This window comes from Nesoenas mayeri, assembly GCF_963082525.1.
Source record: "Nesoenas mayeri genome assembly, chromosome: 3".
Taxonomy (NCBI): Eukaryota; Metazoa; Chordata; class Aves; order Columbiformes; family Columbidae; genus Nesoenas; species Nesoenas mayeri.
The window spans coordinates 81,606,186-81,633,609 of NC_137544.1; the positions used below are offsets into that span (position 1 = coordinate 81,606,186).

General features: G+C 39.8%; 1 protein-coding gene across 2 annotated transcripts in view; it reads right to left on the reverse strand.

Moving 5' to 3' along the window:
- Positions 1-516: 516 nt before the first annotated feature.
- Positions 517-27,424, reverse strand: part of PLD5 (phospholipase D family member 5) — a gene marked incomplete at its 5' end in the record, with an annotated part of 177,152 nt that continues 150,244 nt past the window's right edge. For both annotated transcript variants that reach the window (XM_080342810.1, XM_080342811.1), the window contains 5 exons: positions 517-1,200; positions 2,421-2,535; positions 8,582-8,747; positions 10,850-10,989; positions 14,422-14,619. In XM_080342810.1, the coding sequence (XP_080198936.1) occupies positions 965-1,200; positions 2,421-2,535; positions 8,582-8,747; positions 10,850-10,989; positions 14,422-14,619 (855 nt within the window). In that variant the 3' untranslated portion in view covers positions 517-964. The remainder of the gene's footprint in view (positions 1,201-2,420; positions 2,536-8,581; positions 8,748-10,849; positions 10,990-14,421; positions 14,620-27,424) is intronic.

A 27,424-nucleotide genomic window follows, 5' to 3' on the forward strand; every position in this document is an offset into this window, starting at 1 on the left:
TAACCCTTGGCCTTCCTAAATAGTAGTATTTGATTTTTGTCTATGCATTGCTTTCATAATGAGTCATCATGCAACTGCTGACCCACACTTGATAAATACTTAACTTAGGGAAGGAATTTTCTTGAGATTATGAAAAAAAAAAAAAGCCCAAAAAACCTCCCCACCAAACAATCCTAGGTCTTTGCCATTAATACAGAAATTTTCATTGTTAGATGAAAACCAGTATAATTTGAAATAAATGTTATGTTGAAAGAAATCCACATTACTTTGATAAAAAAAATCCATTTATCTGAAGAGCTGTATGGATTATGATAAATTTGATGAGGTCAACCCCAATCCCTCAAGATCTTTTCATACTTTTAGGAGACCAATGAATTACCAGTCATGTAGCTCTAATGTACTTTTAAGGCTAGTTAGAAGACATCAAAGAGCAATACTCAAACAAAATGCTCAAAATAGGAAGAATTTACATGACTGGGTATTCATTTAAAGGGAATCATTCATATGGGTGAAAGTCTGCTTATTCCTTTTATGTTTTCTGATACAGGAAACCTACCATCTACTTGTATGTCACTAATAACTGATCTTAGAATGCTATTTCATAGCTTGAATCTTGGCTTTGCCTCAAGGTTCACTCTAGCCAGGATGGCAATTAGGGAAGGTCCTAAAACTGAAACAGAAAAACTGACACATGCTGTTAAATTCAAATGTAGAACACTAAAATTAATATGGAAGCAGAGATGGCATTCAGTGTCAGAAGTAACAAATTTGAAAGTCTTAAATAGTTCAATATAGAGAATATAGTTTAGACAGGTTTTATATAAGTGTGCTTTTTCCTAAAAACATCCCCCCCCAACCAAACTTTTTTTTTTTTTTTGCTTTAAGTCTTTTGTCTGTAAATATGAAAGAGGGCTACACCCCAATGTAACTCTTCGTTGCCATACTAAACAGTAAAATAGTCTTTCTAATTCACATTGCTCATGGCAGTCTTATTAGATGTTGCTTTGTTTAGTTTGTGATTAAAGCAGTTTGGGATTTTTGTTGGTTGTAAACTTTTGGCGTAAGGTGAATACCAGTCTCTTTCAAAAACAGCCTTGAGTTGCTTAATGATGCTTGTGCTGTTCCCCGTATCTGCTTGGTTGATAACAAGGCCGGCTCCAGCATTCTGCGTAAATGCATTTCCTACCCAATCAAAATTACCTACAAGTGAAGGCAGGAATATACAATGAGTTTCCAACATTATGAAAAAAACAAGGTGTTCTCCCTTCAGGCAATCCAGCATGATACAGGATCATTTCCCCCAGTGCCTACTTGGGCAGAGACGAACATAAGTTTTCTATATTAGCAAGAGAGAAAAAACTCCATTACGTACCAGTGTGCAGCACAGATCCTTTCTGGAACTTCAACAGCTCTAATACTTCTTAAGTGAAGACAGGTTCTTTTATTTATTCAAAACTAACTTGCTCTTCCTTTTGTGTATATTACATTATTATTCCATTTACTTTCTTCATTGGCCTCCTCAGTACCAAGAATGAAAATAATTTCTTGCCATATAAACAGTTTCAAGTAGATGGGATGGAGAGTGGTTGCTCTATAATTCTGAGCTAAACCAATGAATCTTTTTACAGGGTACCCATCGATAGATAACATTTCAGGAAAGAAAAACAGATTTTACTGTTCTATGACAGTTATTACAACCTTTATTGAAATCTAAGGTAATGAATGAACATTTCAAATCCTGGTGATCACAAGGCAAGGAGGGTAATTGGATTAATGGAAAACAGGTAAAACAAGTGTTTCCATTATTTCTTTTTATTTCACTAGAACTCTTTAAGTTCCATATTTGTAACACACGCAGTGTTTTGGGGAAAAATGCTGTTACTAGGGGTCATCTTTTAAAACAATATCTGAACATACATTAAACATGAAGATATCTGAGAAATTTATACCAACTGGAAATGTACCTGATGTTAATAAAAGGAGGGTGTCTGAAATGTCATTAAATGGAACAAGATTTGAGCAGATGAGGATGAAAGGCATCTGTACAGTATTTACCAGAACTGACCATAGTTTTAGTAATAACATGGGCAGTGGAGAACAGTATCTCTTCACTGGATTGCAGAAACAAGAGGATATGTTAATAATCCAATTTATTCCTACTTCAGAAAGTGTGTTATATTTGTGTCTAAAGTCTGTTTTTAAATACTGACAGCAGAATGGTGGTCTTGAGAAACTGATTGATATGGGGACAAAAGGAGGTTTTAAATGAGAAGAGGCTCAAAGCTTATCCAGGTTCCCAAAGAAATGAGACTCTTGTTTTAACTTAACAAGCCTATCAGCTGTAGATTCCTCATTTACAAATGGGTGGTATTTCAGGGTTTGGGCTACAAACTAGAATTTCAAGAGATGTGGTTACTTACCAATGTATGCAGCTCCATCAGTCACCATATATTTGTTACGATTTAATTTGGGAAGGGAAGTGTTCTTCTGTTCTTTCAGAAAGCAAGCACTCTCTTCCTCAAGGTCAAAGAATTTCTGCCATAAAACAGAATGGAGTACAGGTTAGTGAGAACTATTCTATACCTGACAGAAGAAATGTGGTCTGTTCTCTACTCCTTATTGCAAATCAGTTAGTGCTACAGAACAGCTTGAGTTTTTATAGCCAAGCATTAATTGTACTAAAATATTGCACATTGTATTTCTTATTAAATTCTCAAAGTTTGTGATCCTAACTGTATGTTGGCATTCTGGACTACACAAAGTATATGGCTGCTGCGTACTGAAAGCAATACAGTTCCAGGTAATAAAGCCTGTGAAATGAACAAAACCCCACGTCTTTGTGCTCGGCGTAAGAGAAGGAACTTTTCTTAAGTTCATTTCCTCACTCAAGGGACAGGGGGGTTTGAAGGCTGCTTTCAGGAGCCAGATTGGCAGCACGCCAACAGCTGAATCAATACCTTTACATTACACATTGCATGGTTTCCAACAGGAAATTTGCTTATTTCAGAAACTTCTTAGGGTTAAATCTGATATGGAGAGATCAAATTTACCAGACAACAAGAAGAAAATGCATCTCTGCTACCTGAAGGGGTAAAGTCTCGGTTCAATTTTGTAATTTGAGGAGCTCTGTGCACTCCTTGTTTGCATCAGTGCCAGAGAAAAATGAGATTTCTGGTACAAATCTAAATAGTTTGTGTTTCATCAAGGAAACTAATAGCTAGGACACAGATTCCAAAACCAAAAGTGGAGAATAACATGATGACGAAGAAATTAAATATTTACTGCATGACTGGGAAACTTTGATTGCAGTGATCATGTAGATCCTCAAAACAAACCTAATTCACCATATATTACTGATGAAGGTAACTGTACCCACTTAAGACATAAAAAAAATAGCATTGAAAAAAACCTGCTCCAAAAGGTGGTGATTGTTCTTGGGGTCTGTTTTCCACAATGCAAAATCCATATTTTGAACCAGTGCTCTTTTTGATACACACCTTGAATGAATCCTTTTAGGCTACGGAGATGGCCTTCAGAATAGTCTTACTGTTTAGAAAACTCAGCTGTAAAATACTGAATCCATTATTGAAATGCAGTGATGTCCGGTAGACTACCTCATCAGTTTGGTTAAATCAAATCAGGGTGTAGGCAGAGCACACAGGCAGTTTTATAAAGCATTTTTACCCAGCTGATGAGGCAGGTACATTTCAAGCTGGTGTGCAGTAAAGTGCTCGACTATTTCAAAATGTGTTGTTACTCATGACCAGGAATGCCAGCTTTAGGTTTTATACCACTGGTTGCTTCAGAACTGCATATAAATACTCATTCAAAAACATCTCTCCTCTTAAGCATCAGTCTTGATCATTACAGTTTGATTTTCCTTGGAGAACTCTCCTTCAGGTTCTGAACAGGCTTATTTACAATCAGTACTACCAAACCTAATTAAAATGGTTTAATTGCAGACAAAAGGTAGAGCAGCCCAGTGGCTGTTGTTTATCAGACACTTTATTTTACGGACAGTGTTAGAATCTGTCTTTTCCTCATTGGAAAATATAGTGGGGTAAATTTTATGCTGCAAGACCTTGTACCAAAGCCGCTTGGAAGACCTCTGTGTAAAATACCAAGGGTGGTACGGGCTCCTGCCAATTCCAGCATTGAGAAGAAGAGTCTCTGATCTTGGACTGACCCTGCTCCCCCTCAGTGATGAAAGTTTATTAGGGCTGAAACGAGTTTTTAGTGCACTAAAAATAAAATGTAAAGAGTTCGTGTTTTTTCAGTGTCCAAATACTGGATGGCACTGTGGTGCAGTTCTGTGATCGACAACTATCATGAAGTTGTTTCTATAAACAGTCTCTGAGTTTCATATGCTTGCTTACTTACCTGCACATGGCATTGTTATCTTCCACAGCTTAAATTCTGTAATGACTTCAAACACTAGCAAAATTCCAAGGTATTTTTTTTTAATTAAAAAACAAGCACAGCCACCTGAACTGTTTGAGTGATGGCTTTTGAAAGGGCATTGAAAAACATTATTCTATGTGAAACTGTAGTAACCATTCTCTAAATGACATTTATGTTGTATATTTACGTCTAACTAAGCTGCATGGAGAAATCATACCTTTAATTACATATTTCTAACATCGCTAATGATTACAACATTACACTTGTAAAAAAAAAATTAGTATAATTATCTTAACAGCTGTAAAGTAAAGTTTACTAGATCTTATGGGATACTTCTTAGACATCAAGATTGCATCTGTGTGTCTGAGCAGCTACTCTACAAACATGCAACCACCGCATAGAGGATGTACCAGAGATGAATCTGAATCTTTTTGAAAGGTTATTGAATTTTTGGATAAAGCCAGAAGAAAATGTCCATGCTTTTCTTGGTGCAACAAAACATGAATGGAGACTGTTAGCAGCTGTAGGGTGTCCATCAAGGGTACTTGCAGTAACTTTTCACAGAGATGTGAAAGATAATGTGTGACTAATACTAATATCGTAGGGAGTAGTCTAAAACTCACAAATGGGTAAAGTATTCAATGCCAGGAAAGAAAATGTAACAAGCCGTCTTCTTCCCAGAGTTAAAAAGTTACATACCTTGGTGTAAAAACAGTCAAGCAGAGTAATCATATAGGTTGTCAAATTGGGATAGAGTCAGCTGATGTGCTGAACTGAAAATTCATACTTTAGTATTTTGCTTGTATAATAATGTTGTAAGAGATAGTTCAGATTCAGGCAGGAAAAGATAGAAGACTTGAAAATTAACATGGTCTCCAGCATCAGCAGAGAAGCCTCAACTCCTTGACAATACAGATACCAGTAGGGAAACCCATCTGCCCTCACAAACAGAATATGCACATGTGGCTTAGATAAGCAAATGAACCAGTGGTGGCCTCACATTCTCCAACATGCACCTTCAGTAAAAATGCTATGTTAATAATCATGACCTTCTGCATTTCATTCATCTTTTCCATCCTTATTTTAGGAGTTTAGAACTTTAAATTGCTGCTTAGGAGCAAAGGTTTCATAGTTAATTCATTACATTTTGTTTACTCCTGGGGCATTTCTGGCTTTCTGAGAATCAGTGAAAGGTTCAGTTTTTCTTTCCTTTTCCTTAGCCAGAATACTTCTGCACAACTCAGAAACAGATTCACATGGAGACTCAAGAACAACTTGTGCTGTAGATATGTATGTCTGTTGCATGGCACACCTTCCTGGTCTCCAGTTGTCTAAAGACACTGTGTTCTATTCCCTAGTTTCTGTGAGGTCTTCAACACCATGCCCATCTCTGGTCAGCACGGCACCCAACAGACCTGGTCCCTTTTTATTGCTCCTTCAAGCCACAGACTATGTATTTTTGCACATAAGACAGATTTACATGGTTAAGCACACAGAACTTACAGAGTATTGGAATTAAGGTCCCAAGAAGCACAACAGTGAGCTCTTCACCTTGAGTTTACCCTTTATGATTAAAGCTTTAATTTCATGACCACATGTGGTTTTGTGCACGGGATAGAGGTCCCTGAATGAGCAACAGCTGGGTGTGCAGTTTACTCCTTGTCATTTAGCTGTGTGCTTATAGGACTTATTTTGTCCTCAAACACAGCTTTTTCCTCATGAATACTTCCCAGGGATCATTTTTTCAGAATACTTGTATTGAATTTGCACTCTCACAGCAGTTTCAAATTTAATCTAGTAGTTATTAATGCCTATGTGAACTGGACTGTGAATGAGATGCTGAGGAATGCATAATGAAGGACTAATAATTTTTAACTGTGTTGATGATAATTGCCCAGTATTGTCAATTTTATGGCAAAAGAGAAAAAAAAAAAAAATCTTTGACTTAGAACACACTGTTAAAATTCAGCATTCACAGCTAGGAGATAATGTCTGACAGTCCGTGTGCCTCAACAGCAGACTGAAAAATGACACACACAGTGCTTGGTGGCTGGTTTTGATCAGAGCACTGTGAAGCAGACCAAGTGCCTGGTTTCTAACTATATACTTGTGGGTAGGCAAGTCCAAATCTTCCATGAGCCTGGTCAGAGAGTAGGGGAAATCAGGAAGAGATTCCCGTCTCACAGAGGAATTATATCTGCACAGCCTTCTCCAGGCTGGCCGTGTACCTTGTGCTGCTGCCGCTGGCACAGCCGTGCACACACAGCCCGCAGCTGCAGCCAGCCCCTGGCACTCGCTGAGAACTTCCCAGCCAAACTGGTCTTTCCAAAGGCATAAAGAAAAAAAGAAACAATCATGACAAAGCATATCACAGGAATCAAAACTTAAGCAAAAAAAGTATTGCATATGCTTTGTAGGAATCAGAGATATTATCCCCAAAAGAATAGAAGATGGGGGGTGCCATTTCTCTCAGAACAATATTGAGGTACTAGGACAGCTTAGGAATTTTAAGTATAATTTCAATGAGAATTTATAACTTCAGGTTATCTTGAAATTTCAGTGTTGTGTATAAACGTATACATATATGCATGGCAGTATCTTCTGTACAGAATTTAGTTTGACTTTACATTTTCTTATACCCAAGGCAGAACCAAAAGGCAAAGCAGATTTTTCCAATAATTCAAAAGGTTTAAGTTTAGTTTTTATCTTTTTGGCTTTTACTTCTCCCTCATACGCATAGTTTTGTTTCAATTTGATCCCGTCTAGAACAGATGAATGCAAAGGAAATGTAGTTTAAAAAAAAAACAAACAGTGCTCATCTGATACATTTTGTGAGGTAAAGGAGCACCGTGATGAAGCCTGTGGCACCATTTCAGCCAAAATCAAATAGACACCAGTGAACTCTGAGCCCTGGGCTATTACTTGTATCAAGGCTTCTTCAAGGCAGTGGTTTACCCAGCACGTGGAGCACGTCATGCCCAGCACAGAGGTAACTGAGGTGTGTTGTAATTTTACAACCATTTAAACCTGAGGCGGTCTAATTTTTTTCACTTGTATTTCTAACTCCAGATATTCTACCTAGACTATCTATCTAGAATAGATATCTAGAAATATTCTTTTTCCTTTTAGCATTTAGTTCTTGACAAGATAAATACTAACAGCTCTAAAGATTTTACCTGCTATAAATAGATGGATACAAATATTTAGAGTATTAGGTGTCACTTAAAAAAAATAAACCCACTTTTAAGTACATAATAGAATTTTGATGATAAATACAGAACAAGCTAGAAGTTAGTTGAAATTGAAGTGGCTTAAACAGTGTCAGTGATGTACAGGCTTTTTGACTTAAAAACACTTTATACTGACTCTTACCTAGGAAACTTGTAATAACACTGGATGATATAACAAAAATTCCTATTTCTAGATATGCATAAATAATTCAGCAGGTTAATATAGATATTTAAAAACAAACCAAACAAAAACCTAAACCTAGTCAAACAAAAAGACACAAAAAATACCAAACCAAAACATAAAAATAATTTGATCCCAGATGGCCAATTTCTGGTGTGCCTCAATTCCATGAAAATAAACTGTACCAAATTGAAAATAGTCCTTTACACTCTGCTCTCTAATACAAATGCAAGATATATGCTATTTCTCACTCTTCTGTATTGCATGTCTAATGTGGTCCACATAATGGTTGCTCTAGTTTTCACAATTCCAAATTTGTGCCCTGTATTTAATCTAAAATCTTCATAATTTTTTCTTGTATTTTATACTTGATTAAAGGAAAAGCAGATGCTTATGCAGCTGAACAGAAAGGTTACACGAATCCAGACTAAAGCACATTATTGTGCTGTCACAATTACTCTCATCAGCCAGTACAAACAAGACATACGACTGGTTCACTCTGTTGGCTTTGCTGTGGAAGACCAGATGTGTTTTCCACGGGCTGCCCACCACACAGGCTGCTTTTTGGCAGCATTCTGTTTTTCTGTCTTAATTTCTGTGTCTATTATTACCAGGAATAAATTCATTTCATTATATTACGTTTCCTGTCTTCTTTAATAAAATTTAAAGACTGATACTGACAGAAAACATTTCTCAGTTGTGAAGTTTTCTTGATTATTTTGCATGTGGGAAATATCTTAGATTTCAAATCAATATGAATAATACTTACAACTTTCAAACTACAGCTTGGAACTTCAGTGCAAATAGCTTTCAGAGATGAAACAAAGTTAAACGTAAGGGGATCTGTGTCTCTTGAGAAACTTATGAGAAGTCGTACTTTAATACTTCGTAAAACTAATGCTTCTCTTATCTTCCCATCTAAGTACGGCCAGTACCTGTGGAGAAATAATACAGTATATTCAGAGAACTTTAAAAAAAAAAAATATTTTTATCTATCCAGCTCTAGATGCCATAGAGAAAACTAAACACATGTGAATTTAATTTTCTATCCATTGAAGGAATGCCATTCTCATTTAAAGGGGTTCTCACTAAACAGATCTGCCAGCACCCTTTTTTGGGTCATTCTGCCCTGCACCACAACTGCCACTGTGGTGACGGCGAGGCTGTGGATGGCTGAGCACATCTTCCATCTGTGTCAGTGCACTGAGAGCCAAAACATTTGCACAAAATACAGGGACCTTGTCTGCCCGGAGCTGGAGCATTCCTCCTGTGTCAGTGCCTGCAGAAAGAGCAGCAGAGCTCCCACGGGGACGGACACCCAGCAGAAGGAGCGACAGCTGGAGGCTGCTGCTTACCCAGCCCAGACAGAGTGACAAGGAAGGATTTCTGCTGGTTACACAAGTAAGGGACCCAGAACGCTGGATCCCTCCCTGACTGCCCACCTTTTCTTCCTCTGTACTGTGACCACACTGGCTGGGGATAGGAATGCTTTCTGTCGCTTCTTGCTTGGGAAAGGGAGCACTGCTGCTGTGCAGGGTGCCTGCATCCTCCAGCAGCAGATGAAGATGGGTCATTTAAGGAGAATGCTACCTTTTTTTCATGATGAGCATTGCAGAAATTCTGCCATGAGTGCAATGGTGGCTTCCAAGGTACTATTCTCACAATTGGTAGTTAGCTTTGTGTTCCTGACCTTTGGTGGGAGGAGGTCAGGACAGGGAGAACTAGATAAAGAAAACGCTTGTTTTCTTTATTCCAGCAGCATCAAGGCATTCGGCTGAATGACATCTGAGCTCTGCAATGCCAGAAAATTATTTGCAAGCCAGAAATGGGAGCTGACAAGGTAGGGAAGCTGTGGCAGTGCCTCAAACACAAAGACACGCTGTAGGAAAAATGAATTCACACAGGTTCCTTCCCTGGATCTCATTAATCCAATAGATTTCTGAATTCTCCAGGCATGAGAACAAAGTAAGGAGGAGTATAGGAGAAAACATCAACTGCAACACTGTAACGGTTCTACATATTAAGATTCTTTCCAACATAAAGGAGAAATGTGAGGGATGCATATTGTGAAACTGAGGTTCCTGCAGCACTACCCACGATTCTTTCACTGTGACAGAGCCTGTACAGAATGAGTTCATTGGCAAAACCCTCCTGTAGACTTGAAACAGCTTATGCTTGATAACAGTCAAATGTTAGTTATTTGTTGATAAATCGGAATAAAACATCTTTAATTATGCAAAGTTGGGAAGAAGTACATAACCACATGTTTAGCTTAACTGTGTTCAAGCAAAGTGCCTGGATGGAATGATGAGCTTTACTAGATGCTCAATTCATTGTGAGTGTTATATTGAGAGCAGGAGGGACTACTGTATACTTGCCTTATGAGTTGGATGGTTTAATTACATTGTGGCTCCAGTTTTGGGTCATCAGTGTTTTTCAATGTTCCATACAAATAGGGTGTTTACTTGCTTTTGCTTGTTTTTAGCAACTCTCAGTTAATCAAAATGGGATATAATTCAAATGTAATCTATGCTGAATTTGGAATTTTCATGTATATGTATATTTCAATAAAATAATTACATCTCCTACATTATACACAAGAACTTGCCACATATTATTTCTCTCTTAACACAAACGCACACACATTCTCATGTTGCATATCTGTACGATACTCATAAAATGCCAGTAGCTGTGATATCGAGATAGTGATTATAATAGTGTAAGAAATAAGATTAATGTATAAGTAAGTTCTTGTATGCCTGTGTCCCAGTCACTTGCAGATGGTCACACTAGACAATTTCTGATCTCCTTCAACAGGCAGATCCAACGCTTAGGACCCAGAACTGGAAAGGTCTTCTTAGGTCCCAATTCTGCTCCCATTTAAGTCAATGGCAGAACTCTCACTGATTTCAATAAGAGCAGAATTGGGCCCCAAGAAATTGGTCCACAGTAGCAACTAATCTCCTGTGGGTACATTTTCTCCAGCAGAGCTTATTGGCATGATGGTAACCTCCCAGTCCTGGACATGGGCACTCACCGTTTAGCATTGGTGTCAGTGACGATCGGCAAATAATCCGTGACAGCTATGTATACAAACTGTTTCGCATCATCGATAACACTGTAGATAGCTTCAATATCCAGGACTCTGTCCTTTGGGCAGAAGAGTTTAGGTGAATTCTGTGAAGGGAAAATTTCAAATATGTCATTTTAAATAAGTGATTTATTTTTTCTTCCCCTCATTCTTCTAGAGATGGCAGGCAGTATCCTTCCTTTTAGAAGAGAACATTAACTGATACCTTCAACTGTCCTGCTAGAATACTCAAAAGGAATGTTATTTGATTAATTTCCCCTTTAATGTCTCACCACTTAGGTGTAACCACTGGTAAAATGCAGAAGACACAAACTTCAAAACATCCACTGTCATCAAAGAAGCTCTAGTTGAAGTTACATTTCAGAGATTTTTGTTCCAAAGAGTCCTAGGACTGGTTAGCATCAGATGGAGTAATAATCTGTGTTCTTGTCTGATCCATCACTTAAAACCAGGAATTAAGTTTATTATGTCAATTCTGGTTTAAGTTCCACACAAATTCACCATTTGCTCAGTCACTGCTGTAGGGAGATGCTGCAGTTTTGCAAGAAAGTTATCTTTACAACCTAGCTTCAGCTGTACATTAACTCTTTGCCTGGTGCAGAGCTGATAAGTGGTAAGCCCAGATTTCAGCTTTCATGCTTTTATCTTCTTAAAGAATTACTACACTTAAGTTCAGAAAATACTAGAAAATTAACAGTTAAAAATTTCAAGACCAATATTTCAGATCCATTCCTGAACGCTGAGAAAAACAACCAAAACTTGTTATATCAGCCAGTCTGGAAGATGATTTTGTTGCTAAACCCTACGATAGCAAAAAAAAACCCCTAAGAAACAAACCAACCAACCCAATGACTTTGTGTTATGCTGCTTGTTTTATGCAGCAATAACATTGAAATATGTTTTCAAAGAATGAGATTCAACACACAGAAGATTGTAAAGTGATTTTGCTAAACATAATTTATTCTCTGAAACTTTAAAGAGGCTGTGGTGCTGAGATTTTATTCTTGCATTCTTACAATTTTCTTGAATGGAAGTTTTAAGTTACAGAACAGCTAAAGAATGGAATTCTTATGCATTGTCTTTTTCAGATATGTTCTATATAAAGACTTGAAAGATAATTAGAAGAAAGACTTCTGTTAAGGCCCTCACTGTAACATTTGGGTTTGGGCATGCCACTTGTCACCCTGTGGTGCAGCTGACCCCCTCTGTGGTCAAAAAAATCCCCCAAAATAGTACTTTTCTCAACAGTAGCTGTATAGTACTTGCTGGTCAGATCAAATATCCAGCTGACGTTTCTCCTCATTCAGCAGGAATAGGCCTTTGTCCTCACTGGGCAGCAGTTTCCCGCCATGGCTCTGCTTGGGGAGGGGTGTGTGGTCCCAGGCCAAAAGGGCAGTGATGCAAGGCTGGGGGAGGGCAGCACCCTCACCCCTGCCCACAGACAGGGTAGCGATGGCAAGAAGTGAATTGCCTCGCTTGTGCAGACTTCTCATTAGCTCAGGAACAGACCGTGATGTTAGCACTTGGTCCACCGAACCAGTCCTGGGTGACTCCAGCACTGTCTTTCAGAGGGACATGCTGGCAAACCTTGAGAATTCACCAGTAGGTGAGAAAAGTATTGAAGAGCCTGTTCCAGGGAGGAGGAACCAACCCAGCTGGCTGTGGCTAGAAATTCAGGTAGCTCTTGGAGTTGGACTTCACTGATCTGAGCTTCTGAGTACCAGTGACTTGCTCCTCTTGTTTTCTCAAGTGGAGTTTCAAGAGCAGGGGCTTTTGCTGTCCCCACAAGAGGGAAATACAAATCACAGGCAAGAAGTGAACGCTTTGAAAACTGCAGAAGAGCGGTTTTTGTAGAGCCTGTCTTCACTTGTCTTTGTCTAGGATCCCAGATTCCTTACCCAGCTTTCCTTACTGTGTGCTCCTCCAGGACTGGCCTTCAGCAGCATGTCTCCATTTCTTACGGATCGCTTAGAAGGGAGTAGGAGCTCATTTTACAGCTCCTTAGCTAACTGCCCAAAAGTCAGTCTCTAATTTAAGCCAGTCCTTAAGGCTCTCTAGAATCAATGGAAGCGTATGCTTCTTCAGATGGCTGTTAATTCTGGCTGTCTTGGACGCTTCCAGATTTTCACTCCAAAAGAGCGCTCTGGCTCTCCACTAACTGTAGGAGTGTGAAAAATCCTGGACAGCTGAGTGTTGCCTGGCTCCTAGCAGGTGAAGATAAACCCTGTCCTGGATAACCACCCACCTGCACCAACCTCCTGTGTCAGTGGCTGTGCAACTTAATAGTGCACTACATGCCTTGGGGTGTTTTAGACATAACTGACTATAAAGTAATGGGGCTTTGCCCTTTGTTTTATACAGAATCTTAAATAACTCTTAGCAACTTCTTTATATTCCTAATTTTCAAGCAGTTGTTTTTACTCATGTTAATTACTTAGAAAATGAAAGACACTCCACATCTTTCATCATCTCTAGGTATCTCTATGGCTCTGTATACTTTTTTTTTCCAGTTTTGCTGCATCACAGCTGAGATGAAGGACTGCTCTTTTTCTTGTCATTAAAAATACACACACAGACAGTGCTTCCATGGGGATTGCTTCTTGAATTTTTGAAGTTTTTAAATATCATTTAAAAATAAAGCTAAAGTAGGTAATGTTCTACAGATATATAAATGCTTTCAATGGAACAAGGTGAAGAGGATTAAGTCTTATAAATTACATCGATTAAAATGCAAGTTTCGATACCAAGCTTATTCTGTATCATTTCAGATGTCTGGTTAACAGTTCATTCACTCCAAAGTCATTCACCTTCTATGTATTTGTGTAAATATATGACCTAATTTAAAGGACTTCCCTATCATTTTTTGAACACAACATTGAATATTACAGAGAAAGGGGAAAAGAACAATTCTGCAGTCCTGGCAAATTGCATATATGAACAACATCACAGAAATCAGAATGAAAAAAAAAAAGGTACATTGGGGTTGTCTCTTCTGCATCACTGGAAAAGGCAAATGACATTAAAAACCTTTCAATTACAGGTTGCCCCACAAAAGTATACCTATTAGAATAACCATCTTCCCAGACAACAGAATGATATGGTTTTCCAGCATTATGAGACTATCAGTCAAGTTCTGCCTTGTGTAAGTGACAGCTGAAGTTGTTTTATCTCTGTAGCTGAGTTTCCAGTCACTCAAATGAATCTCAGTTCTACTAGCTGCTGTTGGCTAAAGGTAGCGGTAACGTGTGTCTTCTTCAGTCAGGGACAATATACTTAAGTAGAGGCTTAATTTACACTATATACATTCCTATTCAGGGAAATTACCTTCCATGGTAATTTCTCCTCAACAGATACTGTCAGGGAAAACACGGCATTATGATGGACTTACTGCAAAGAACTCTCTAGTTCATAGAGGACAACATTAGAGTAAGCAGATGTTAAGTTTCAAGGTTTTAAAAGAATCTGGTTTATTAAATGAGTTTCTTCCCTCCCTCTCCACAACCCATTTGAGAACTTACCGACACAAAAGCTTCTGATTTTGTCTCATTCAGCTGCAGTGTCAGTTTATTTTGAGTATCATACACTCCATATAGTCTCTTAGACCAACTTGGAGGTATTTTATTCTTGTATCTTAATGAGCTGTACAGGGCAAATATCCTTTGTAAATCCAGGACCAGGCAGCTACAGTTGTATACGATGACGCCAAGTTCCTTCATCTGTGAAATTAGAAGTTCATATCATTAGTGATATTTCAGCTGATGGATCCGTTGAAGTATGCAGCAAGAACCTAAGAGAGTCTGAGGGGCACCTTCCAGAAGCGAGCCTTCAGCTCAGCGGTAGCACTGCTGACTACAGGAACATTCCAATGCTCTTTTAAAGCCAAACACATAAGCTCAATCTTCACAGTCAAGAGCAATCAAAAGCCGGAACAGGGTTTGTATGTTCAGTGTATGTCAGAGCCACCATTTTTGTTATATGTGTTGCTCAAGGTTTGCTACTCTTGACTAGAGTGGTCAATGGAGCAGAGTCCCGTTGGAGGCCTGTATCTAGTGAAGTGCCTCAAGGGTCAATACTGGGACCAGTACCATTCAATATATTCATCAATGACTTGGATAAGGGAATAGAGTGTTCTATCAGCAAGGTTGCTGATGACACTAAGCTGGGAGGAGTGGCTGACACGCCAGAAGGCTGTGCTGCCATCCAGCAAGACCTGGACAGGCTGAAAAGTTGGGTGGCGAAAAATTTGATGAAATATAACAAGTGTAGAGTCTCACATTTGGGTAGGAACAACCCCAGGTTCCAGTATAAGTTGGGGAATGACCTGTTAGAGAGCAGCACAGGGGAAAGGGACCTGAGGGTCCTGGTGGACAGCAGGATGACCATGAGCCAGCACTGTGCCCTTGTGGCCAAGAAGGCCAATGGCATCCTGGGGTGTATTAGAAGGGGGGTGGTTAGTAGATCAAGAGAGGTTCTCCTTCCCCTCTACTCTGCCCTGGTGAGACCACATCTGGAATATTGTGTCCAGTTCTGGGCCCCTCAGTTCAAGAAGGACAGGGAACTGCTGGAGAGGGTCCAGCGCAGGGCAACAAAGATGATTAAGGTAGTGGAGCATCTCCCTTACGAGGAAAGGCTGAGGGAGCTGGGGCTCTTTAATCTGGCGAAGAGGAGACTGAGGGGTGACCTTATTAATGTTTACAAATATATAAAGGGTGCGTGTCACAAGGATGGAGCCAGGCTCTTCTTGATGATAAACAACGATAGGACAAGGGGTAGGTAATGGGTTCAAACTGGAACACAAGAGGTTCCACTTAAATTTGAGAAGAAACTTCTTCTCAGTGAGGTTAACAGAACACTGGAACAGGCTGCCCAGGGGGGTTGTGGAGTCTCCTACTCTGGAGACATTCAAAACCCGCCTGGACACATTCCTGTGTAACCTCATCTGGGTGTTCCTGCTCCGGCAGGGGGATTGGACTAGGTGATTTTTTGAGGTCCCTTCAAATTCCTAACATTCTGTGATTCTGTGATTTTTATATTATTTTGTTTACAGGGAAAACATCTTTTCTGCTGGATGGTGTAGGAGCACACATTGCTACCAGTGACAGTTTCTTACTTCAGAAACAATTTGTTTTCTGTGAGTTCTAGAAAAGATGAAAGAAATGGACTTAAGTTATTTCTTTGCTGGAGAAGGAATATGATGCTTCATTGTCACATAAAAGGATGAAAAAACAGGTGTTTAATACTGTCAGTAGACAAATTTACTCTGCTACTAAATCCAGCATGATCCAGTATATAGTACACCCAATTAGGACTCAAAAGGGTTGGGTTCTTAACTCCCCATTGGTATAGTACCTCACCTAGGGTACCCCAAATTTCTGGGTGTCAGTTTCTCCACATGTTAAATTGAGATAATTATACTCTTCTCTCATGAAAAGTACTCTGTAGGCATCAACATTCTCACATATAAATAAGGGGAAAAATGGGCCAAGTAAATATAGACATCTTAGTACAACTAAATGCTTTAACCTTCCATGGGCACAGTCTCACTTCTCCATTTAAGTAAAGGCATGTTTCCTAGTCATCATAAATCTTGGTTTGGCAGAGGTTTCATTAATTGCACATCCCTAGTACTTAAGTTGATGACAGAGTTTCATTTATAAACATATTGCCTGGCTTCTATAATCAAAGCCTAACCACGCACACACTCTTTCCCTTCCTTTGCTTTGTAGCTCAGGAAAGCACTGTTGTGGGCACGGATGGTATTGACCTCTCATTATCCACATTTCACACAAGTTCAGCCATCTCTGAAATAAAGTGAGAAGAAAACATGTATCTGTTGGAAAACAATACGTAGGATAAGTATTTAAAGGATTCATGCTGGTTTTCTGCAAGCAAACTCTCTTGGTAGCATGTCTCAGAAGTCTGCCTGGCATGATGAAGAAAGGGGAGTACAAACCCTCCAACATGCTCATCCTTTGAGACCAAAAAATCCCCACTGGTTTCACTGTCTTAGATGAGCTCTCCACAGCCACATGGAGTAGTTTCTGGTAGTAGTGTTATCTTTTTGTAAAGCTTGTGGGAACTCTGAACCCCACACTAACGTTATCTCAGAGCTTGTTCCTGCACAATTCTCCGTGACTGCAGACAAGAACCACTCTGCAGGAGTAGGCAGAGGGAGGGAAGCGAAGGGTAGAATTGAACCTTCAACTCTCTTTCTGTGGTCGGTGAGAGGAATCTCAATACTCCAGTGAAAAAGAAACTTGTTGGGTGACATCATCCTCAATTCCCTGAGTTGGAAATACCACGTACATGGGATAGACAACACTCTACAATCTGATTCCCAAGCATTTACTGAATAGTTGCAATCATAGGAATATTACCTAATATTCCTGCTGCCTAAATCAGAATATTTCTGCAAGCTTCTTTAGTTCAGAAAAACTATGGAATTCTTCCATTAGCCTGCACAACCTGAAATTTGTGGAGAGCTAGAAAGTACAGAGTACCTACTGCACTGCAGCTTTTCATTTGTGGTTAAGCCAGTAAATTCATTTTGATGTTAAATATAAATTATTCCAAGCTCTGCCCAACATCTTAGTCAGTCTCCTGGGAATAACACCTTTGTTTTTTTCCCCTGCGTACTGAGCATCTTTGAGGACACTCCTGTATTCACGTCTAAGCTGTCCCTGTACTTTATCCACTGTTTGTCTCCAAACATTTTTAACTATACATTATCACTGTTTTCACTGTGTGCTGCCAATACTGCTCTCTTAATTGCCAGGCATGCCATTGCAAAGGACTTACTAATAGTATTCCGTTACACGTATCTGCATAATGTGGTTTAATCAGCTTTTCATGGCTGTTAGTTGATTCTGACATAATTATGTGGTTACGGATTTCCTTTCATTTATCATGCCCATTATTACTGTTCCCCTTTATCCCTTCCATTGAAAGTAAAGATAAAATGGTGTCCTCACAACACACCAGAAGGTGCCAGGATTGCGTTGCGTGAGCAGCTCTCCTTGGGGCAGGAGTGCTTACGGTGTGTCCTTTCCCCATCTGTGAGTTTAAGGATTGCCCTTGTGCCCAAATGCTTTCTCATGTACAGGGAGAGGGAGGAAGCTGGGGGCACTAATGTGGTTTTTGTTTGTTTGGTTGTTGTTTGGTTTTCAGTGCAGTTTTTATGGATCACCGCCTCGCCTGACTGTAAAATGAAGCATTAGCCCTGCCTGCCCACCAGCCTCTCCTCACCAACAGAGGTGCAGAGTGACCAGCCCATTTTGCACAGGACCTTCCCCCTCCCCTGGGAGCAGGTGTCTGCAGGGCCAAGGTGCTGCCCCAGCCCAGGCCCAGCTGTTCACCCCCTCCCAGCAATTACATGGCAGACTGGAGTGAACCATTTCAAGAGCTGAATTTGCAGTGCAGTCATGAACGGAGCCTTCCCACAGCGCTGCATTGTGCAGGTGGCTTCTCTGGAGGGAGGCAAGCACTGATCAAAGCTTTTCCTGCCTCTGAAGCCACGATAAGAGCTCTACCTAATGTGGATTCCCTGGCACATGGTACAGGCTGGGTTTCCCCTTTCCCTCTCTGGGAAAACACAGTTATCCTCTTTACCCAGCTCCCTGTTTTCATTAGGCTTTTATGAACTTTAAATTCGCCTGAACCTGGAAAGTAAATTCAAAATAATCAGAAGATGGCAGCAACTCTGATGCTTTCTGTGCAGACCTCATTTTCTCAGGAAACCAGGTTCAATGTCAGTCTGTCACCTCATAACTATCTTGGTTTATGTACAACATCACCTTGAAATGAAATCAACACAAACAGTGGATGTTCCTATGCAGTAAACCCTCAGCCATCTCATTTCTTGTAGAACGGCCCCACTAGGTTTGGAGACCAAAAAAACCACTCTGTTTCAGAAGTGTCTTCCACACTGAGCCTATTTTTACTCCCTTACTCTGAGGTGAGGAGAGACTGCTTTTTCCAATTAATCACAAAGCCTGTCATCCTGGAGGCATTACAGAGAGTCGGCAGCAAGGATGTGGTAGCGACAGATTTAGTGCGAAGTGTTATATCATCTAGGTAAGGGAAAATACTTTCTATTCAGTTTGAGAGCTGCTGTTATTACAGACTTCTTTTTTTTTTTTTTTTTTTCATAGTCTCAGAGGAGAAGCAGAAAAAAAAAACATTTATATTGGAAGAATAAAAATCTGAGTGTTGGTCCCTGATTTACAGTGACTGAAACCTGCAGCTAAGCATCACATGAGGTATCTGTTAAGGTAAAACACTTCAGGGCAAGAGGTCTTACAGAAAAGGGAAGGATTTCTTCATCCTGAGTTTTATAAGCAACTCACACAGTAATGAAAATATCACTGAAAAATTAAAGTGAAGTTCTCAAGAAATCAAAACCCTCATAAAATGAAGGAAGAGAAATCTGAGATTAAAGTAAGGAGTCACAGATTTGTTTGCCTCAAAATGAAACTGAAATACTTGGATGTTAGAAGTTTCACAGTGGCTTGTGAGTGACATCTTCAGAGTATGTGGTGGGGGCTGGGGACAGGAATGATTTTCTGGATAGAGAATTCTGTGTCCTCTCACGAGCAGGCTTCTTTCTTTCTTCATTAAGAGCCATCACAAATGCTCTTCTCAAAGAATGAAAAACACGGGAGCTGGTTTTCCTTGTTCCCTGTGCCATTTACATTAGTGCAGAACAACTACCAATGGCTAAACAAGGCTCAAGAAACAGTGGCTTATACCCACAACGATAAAACCAACCAAACAAACCAAACACTGCACACAGGAAAAGATCCTAAGCAATACAGGGTGTGGACCCATAACTGTAAGCTTCATAAATTGAGAAACAGTCTTAGCAAGACATTTCAAATACACGTGGATAATGGGTTGGCAGGGTGTACCATGTCCCCTTACCCTGCACGGTGCAGACTAGACAGTGCATTTTATCTTTACCTTGAGCTACAGTCTAAGAGACAACCCCACTGTGTACGCAAGATACTAGTTGACCTACATAAGAGTGGCACAATCTGGTTCACAGCTTGCAATATTTGAATTGTGGCAAATGTAGTAGGAGGCTTGAGAAAACTCCTTGTTAATGTCTTTTAAAGTTTTTTAACTGCTCACACTCAAGCCTGATCCTGCAAGCGCCAGGCAGCTCCCTGTCCTCCAACACAAACTCCCACTTGCCCAAAAGCTCTGGCCACCAGCAGGTGGCACATTGCCCGTGCTAGAGAAACTATGGATTAACTACAGGCAGTTTGTTGCACACTAGTACACTTTTTATATAAAGGACCGTGTGTACATCTGCCATTTGCCTGTGTTTTAAAAATGTATTTAATTATCCTTTTGAGCCTGTGCTTTTTTTAATAACCAATTCCCAAACAAATGACTATGCCAAACAAGAATCACAAGAGGGTGAAGTCACTGAGTAACAAAAAGCATGCTATCCTGATAAATCAATTACCACGGCATAAAAGGACCTAAGATTTTCAATACCTTCTAAAGAAGAATAATACACAATATATTAATTACCACCATACAACTGACCACAGATATTTACAGGGGTAAACTCATCATGTTCTAATAAAATGTGCTCTAATTATTCGGTTAGCCTGCACTGCAGACATTCTTTTTCATTCGGTTATCAGTTTTACCTAACCTCTACTGCAAATCTCCCTTATAGCTCTTCTCTCACAGAACCTCTGTAGGCATTAGAGTCTGCCAAAACAGCAAAAGGGTGTACCTCAGCTAACATTTCACTAGAAATTGCCACCTACCCTTGTGCATCCTCAGCCAAAATACTCCCTCCATGCTCGGCTAGTAACACAGCACAGAGGCTGCTCAGCTTTGTTATGTTAACAGTAATGCAGTGAAACCCAAATCCAGCACAGTCCTGCTTGTGCTCCGAGTTCCACTTTTTCCTTCCGTGTTGGTAAAGAACATGGGACCTATGCTACTGTTGGGAAATACTAAATAGAGAAGATTAATACAAATGGTAAAGCACTGTATTCTCAGGAAGATAGTAAAACTCTGTCTACTTTAAACTGAGAGTGAATAAATGCAAAATTAACATATTTAAATGTCAGAAATTATCTAGGACACAATAAGTGTTCTTACCGGTATTCTCTGTTATTTTGAAAACCACAAACTGCTTCTGAACATAACTTAAAGAATTCAAATAGATAAAATGTTGAGATTAACTGTTACAATGAAACTATTGTTCCTTTTTTCTATAGGCACTTTTATTGAATAAATGGTATTTCAAAATTCCTAGATTTAACTCTTAACCATTCTCCAGTGAATCACTTTGTAAGTCTTACACGTGGATATCTATTGTGCCTGACCTGTGTCCCACAGTTGTGTGGATTTTGTGTTGCTGTCATCTGAGGCCAAAGGTTAATTTTCTATCATCTTGGTTTTAATTGATTAGAAAATAATCAGCAGGCAGAGCAAGAAAAAATGTTCCTCCCACCTGACATGAGAATGCAGTCTCAACTTGAGCTGGGAACTCAATTCCATCACTGAAAATGGAAAACTGTCATTCAGGCCACTGTGATGTAAATAAATCTGAGTGTGTGACCAAGAAGGTGCTGCATTCAATAGAGAGCACACCTGGCATTGGCACCAAATGTCAGTATAAAGCTGTGACGTGCTCTCACTAAAAGAAAGGAAGGGACATAGTGGACTGACTGTATGCCACTGGAATTGATAAAATGCATTGGAGTTGTCAGCCACTAGCAGTCCACTGGCCTTTAATTCTCACCTTTAGAAAGCAGATTTGATAGAATTTGGTCTGTGACTCCTGCCAAATAAGAATCCTAGGGAAGTTACAACTTCATACATTATTTTTACTTTTATTACCTAATGGCAAAAAGCTGCCACAATTAGGTAGTGGAAATATTTGAGGAGCTGATAATTTTTGTGTCTCATTCCTTTTTCTGCTGGTCCACAGGCCAACAACACAAAACTGTACAGTAATGCTTTACTAATTTCCACTTCTCCTTAAATTCAGTAGATAGTCCCACCATTATTTTGCACAGCACCCTGATCTTAGGAAAAACATGCTGAAAAAAACTCACATTCAACAGTTAATTTCTGCTGATAGGTACTGCCACTGAGGCGGCAAAGCAAGCCAGACACCTCTGCAGAAGAGGGTCTTGCTTTAAAATGCTGTGGTTTAAAAAGAACTTTGTGGGGAAGATGTAACAATGTATCTTCAAAGCAGAAAACCAGAAATCCCCCACGTCCTTGTCACATTAGAAAACAACCCCATCACAAGTTTTCTTTTTCAGCCATCTGCTCTATAGATCTGGAAAACTCAGCAAAAATAAATCTGCTTGTACAAACAATACAATACAATACAATGTGTGTAAACCACGGACCACTCTGTGATGATGTTCATGTAGAACCTGATACAGCACTGAGTGTGCAAGTTTGGGCTTTCTTGCTGCAGTAGATGAAGCTCACTAGAAAACCGAGCCTGACACATTGCTACTTGTTAGAGCAAGCCAGGAGCAGAACTGAATCAGTTAAAAATTCTTCCCTATACAGGCTATCAGCATAATTAATATCACTTGGCATAATCACAGCCTAATTTATCATTTTCAAATGACTTTTCAGTTTACAGTTTCATTACCTACTCAAGGCAAGCACAAGTGTCTCTTTAGGGGAAGAGCAAACTTGGAGCTGTAAGAAACCATTTTTCCAGGAGCATGTTTGATTTATTTCTTGTTTTACTGCAGGAAATATAATTAATGTGAATTCTAATCTGATTCTGTTTCTCTTTTGAAACACAGTTTTTGTTCCTTATAGCAAAGGAAAGTGCAAGCAGGGAAGAGAAGGACCACGTTGTGCTGGCCTCCATCTTGCTGCTGGCAAGCTGCATCACATTTCAGTACTGGTGTCATTCATACGACATTAAACAATTCACTCCCTCAGTGGAACCATAAAAAAGTTAAAAGGTGAAGTGAAAGATCCTGCTAATTTCTGGAAAGGCCGGGACTCTCCTTTGCCACGCTGCCTCTTTCCATCTTCTCTGCATCAGAACCTGTCCTGTCAGCCCTTACCCTGCACCCCCCTCACACAGCTGAAAATCAGAGCACGAGCTCTTACTATTTGTTCTCATCCTACATGATGCTGCAAGGGGCAGCCTCTGTACGTCTTCTGCTGTACAATGCAGAGAGGAATGCAAAGGATTGATCTTAGAATAAGGGCAATATTCATGTCTAAACATTTCTCTCAAAGTGTACAGTTCCTCTGGGGCTTTCAGATTCATGGGCTTCAGGGAATTCCAACAGCACAGAGTTGACTAATTGGATGCATTATTTATAACATTACTGACACACAGTGAATTTTCCTTCTGCAAACCAAATAGGGACTGGTTGCAGGCATGCCATGGACACAAACTGGGACCCTGATATGGCATATGAATTATTGCTGTAACTGTTGAGCCTTGCCAGACTACCTGATCAGAATTTGAAACTTCTTCTCTTAATGTAAACAGATGGCCAAAGGCTCTAATCAATCTTTGACTAAACCTTGATTAAATTCACTGTACAGCACCTTGAGGTAAGCTAGGAAGCCAAGCAGTTTGGATAGGTAGAGTTATTTAGTGAAAGAGTACACCTGCAGCCCCAGGACAATGGCTAGCCTGTATGAAAATCTGTTTCAGAAATCAGTATTTGTTCTTTGTCCTATTCTTCTGAGTAGCCACCTTAGATATTTGTGGGGTTTCTGGCTGCTTCAACCTTGAAGCAATGGCTCCTGTAAATATGTGGTCCTAGTATATGCTCCCAGGAAGAAAACTTGGAATTAAATTAATACATCATATTCATGCCTCCTGACCCTAACAGTCAAACTGGGAACACGTTTACTTGTGCTTCCTTAATTCCCCTTTCTGCTAAAGCATTCAGTTGCACCCACATGTAAAGGACATTTGAGTCCTGTGAAAAGCCTCTTTGTACTTGGTGAAGTAGTGGATTCAGGTGAGGTGTCAGCTGGCTGCTACTACATGAACAGATAGTAATAATGCATGCTATATCATTATGAGAAAGAGGAATATTCATCTGTATATTGCATAATGGCATGACCTAGGTGTTTTCTCCTACCTCAAATCACAGCAGATGCTGCCTCTGTGTATATTAAAAAAAAAAAAAAATTATAAATAATGTGCGACACCCCTTGTCCAAAAAACAGAAGTATTATGTGCCAAAGATGTCAGAGCTTTAATACGTTAATAGAAGTCAGCATAGCTCTCATGCAAGTTAACACCGAACAGAAAGAAGAGGGAAAAGCACATAAAACAAGTGTGAGACAACTTTAAGGATTGATGCCATTTCCATCTACAATATTAGGTAATAATCATTTTAACTTCATAGGAAAAGAAAAGAAATACCTGAAAAGATACCTGAAAACATGTTATTCAAATTCAGCAACAATACTATCTTCCAGTCTTAAAACTAGAAGACAAAGTTTATTTCTCTCGATTTCTGTTTAAACTGAGTTCTCTGTTATGGTACATACAGAGTTGACAGTAATAAAATGTAAGTCACAAAGATGATAGAAGATATTTTCAATGCATGACCTTAATAAGCAGAACATACATCATGAAACTATAGTATATATTAATGGTGTATATATATGGCATATGTAGGTTCTGTACCTATGCAGCTGATCTACATACAAAATTACATGCTACCCAATCACAGAAACCTACTGAACCATTACATTAGAAAGAAATTGATAATAAGCCATTTTATTGACTACAAAAATCTGTCTAACCCATAGGGGAATTCTCGTGACTTCTGCAATTTGCTGAAGATAGAGCTTGCGCTTCTCTGCACACGCGCTGCCTCCCTCAAACAATGATTAATAGTTTGCCACTGAGCAGTTCCATGCAAACATCAGTGATTTCACTGTTTGGATGACTGTCGTTTACTTAGCAAAGTTAAAAAAGGTGACTGCATGATGACTTCCAAACTGGGCCTTGATGGTTATGACGACAATATCAAAATCTGAAAAGGTTTAGCAGTGCCATTAATTCTGCACATTCACATGGAAGGAATGCTTTGTCAGAATCTGTTTTGTTCTGCTTGATGACTTATGGATATAGAAAGATGAGAGTTTATACTCAACTGCAGAACCATTATTCTTTTTGTAGAATGACTGAAATGATTGTCCTTCCCTGCCCCGACTCATGGAGATTTTTGGCACTGTATTTCAGTCTGTTTTACTGCGTGTCTTTTTCACAGGACAATACTAAATCCAGTTTTCCATGAAATTATTTCACTGTTAAAGTGGAAGGTGACTGGGCTGCTGCATTTGGGAACCTTTTGGAGTTGAGGCAGTTCTAAATGAAGATATTTATCTAGAAGGGAATGCTCATCTATGTGATACCAAAGTGTGTGTGCATGGGTGGAACCACATATTGGGAATACACTTTCATGATTATTCTAATGTTGTTATTTTAATTATTTAGTTGAACAAGACTGATGCGATGGGGTATGCTAATAACTAAATCCTTCTGAGAGGAATCTGCCTTCATTCATTAACATCACTGACCAAGATTAGTTGCCAGCAAGTTCTTGTGGGACATGACAGAACGACTGTAGTGCGTTAGCCGTCCCTCAGAGATTTAGCTGGGTTTTAATGAACAAGTTTTCTTTCAGCACAACATAAATCACATTTTTCGGAAAGTGGTGGGTTTACCACCCTTCTTACATCCATATAAATTTACTGATTATTTGAGACTGTACCAGCAGCTGTTGAGTCAGATGCTTGAACCCTTGGATCACAGTGTATGGCCTGCATTATTATCTAGGACAAACAAAATGACTGAAAAAGGCCACACCAGCCTTAAGAGCTCTGACTCTACAGGCATGTTTACCCCTCAGCTGCTGAGCTCCAGCAGTAGCTTTCCACGGGCCAGCTCTGGCGCAGAAGTGCAGCACAAACTCTTTTGCCCTGTCCATGCAATCTGGCTTGGACTTGAGAACAGCAGTGGGCAGGACAGAAAGGTGCAAACAGGTCAAGTTCTGCTGCCCTGCCTTTGTGAAGGCTGTCTGCAAGCCAGCTCCGGTGAAGAAACCATAAAACCACTCTAGTGCGGCACCTGCACTGATACACATGGCTGTCTCACAACATCTTACTGTTTCAGTGATGAACACAACACAAATGAAACTGCTCGGCTTATACTTGTAAATGCAGTTGGTTGCAGGATCCATAAATTAAAGTCAAGCCCTTCTGCTCTACTGATCACTGCAGACAGGCCCTACAGTGGTGTGCCCATAAATCATTCTCATCACTGAGACCAATGCTGCCTTTTTTTTTTAAGGAAAGGCAAGGCAACTCCCTGGTGTGCTATCTGTGATGCAGTTTCTGGGAGATCTTTCCAAACAGTTTTTGCACATTTTGATAGCTTAACTCTTAGGCTACTTGGTCTTATCTCTAGGCCATTGACTCAAGCAAGAACATCTCACCAGTGCTGTCTATTGACGACACTGACTGCCTGTTTGCTTCAAGACAGCAGTAGGGATCTTTAAAGATGCCTCTAGTTTTGCACACACTTGTATGGTCCTTGGTGTGGTGGTGTACAATGTGTTTTCTGCCACCAAATTCCTGCAGGCCTCCAGTTACCTAAATACTTCTAGAACCCATCCAAAGCTCTTAAGTCGGATAATCCTAATGCACTGATATTATTTGTCAAGCATCTGAGGGACCACTCATAAACCAGAACCAGACATGCTCTCTTTGCAATGTCTTCTGTGACTCTTAATTATTTTAAGATGTAGTGCTGCCATGGCAAGTATTAAAAAGCAAGCAAATTATTATGAGGTTAGCTGTACTGGAGGAAGAACTTTCTCTTTTTCTTTGGATTGTGGATATCCAAATACCTGAATATCCCATGCTGCTTGAGAAAGAAGTGAGTTTATCTGTTCAAACTGGATATTCTATCATTTTGCTCTGCAGTTTTATTATTTATTGATTTACAATTTATTATTGATTACCCTAATGGCAGGTAAACATGTTCTGTAGAACTTTCACAGCAAAAAAAATATGTTGAGAAGAAAATAGATCTGTAATTTCAGAGGTCGGAAACAGAGTCATGAGCACACTCCTACAGTCAACAGAAATTAAATTAAAATATGCAGCAAGCTGTATTTTGCCCTCTCTTACACAAAATGTTAATACAAACATGTAATGTGGATGATGCATGTGAGAATGAAGCACAGCAGTGGGAGAAGTATGATTAACAGGAACAGCTTCCTAGCACATTGCAGCTGGGGATCAGCTCTGCATCTAGAGAAACTGGCCAAGCTGGGGAGGCATAAGAAGGCTGTTTGGCTCCAAGTGCAAGGTGAATACACAGCCCCATGCTGTTCCCAATCACTAGATCACAAAAACAGAAGCCTGCAGGACGAACCAAGAGCACTACCAGGCAGTGGCAGACCTACATGCAAAACACAATCAGAGCAGCCACACTGCCCGTGTTCCTATCCAGCTTTAACCAGCGCTCTG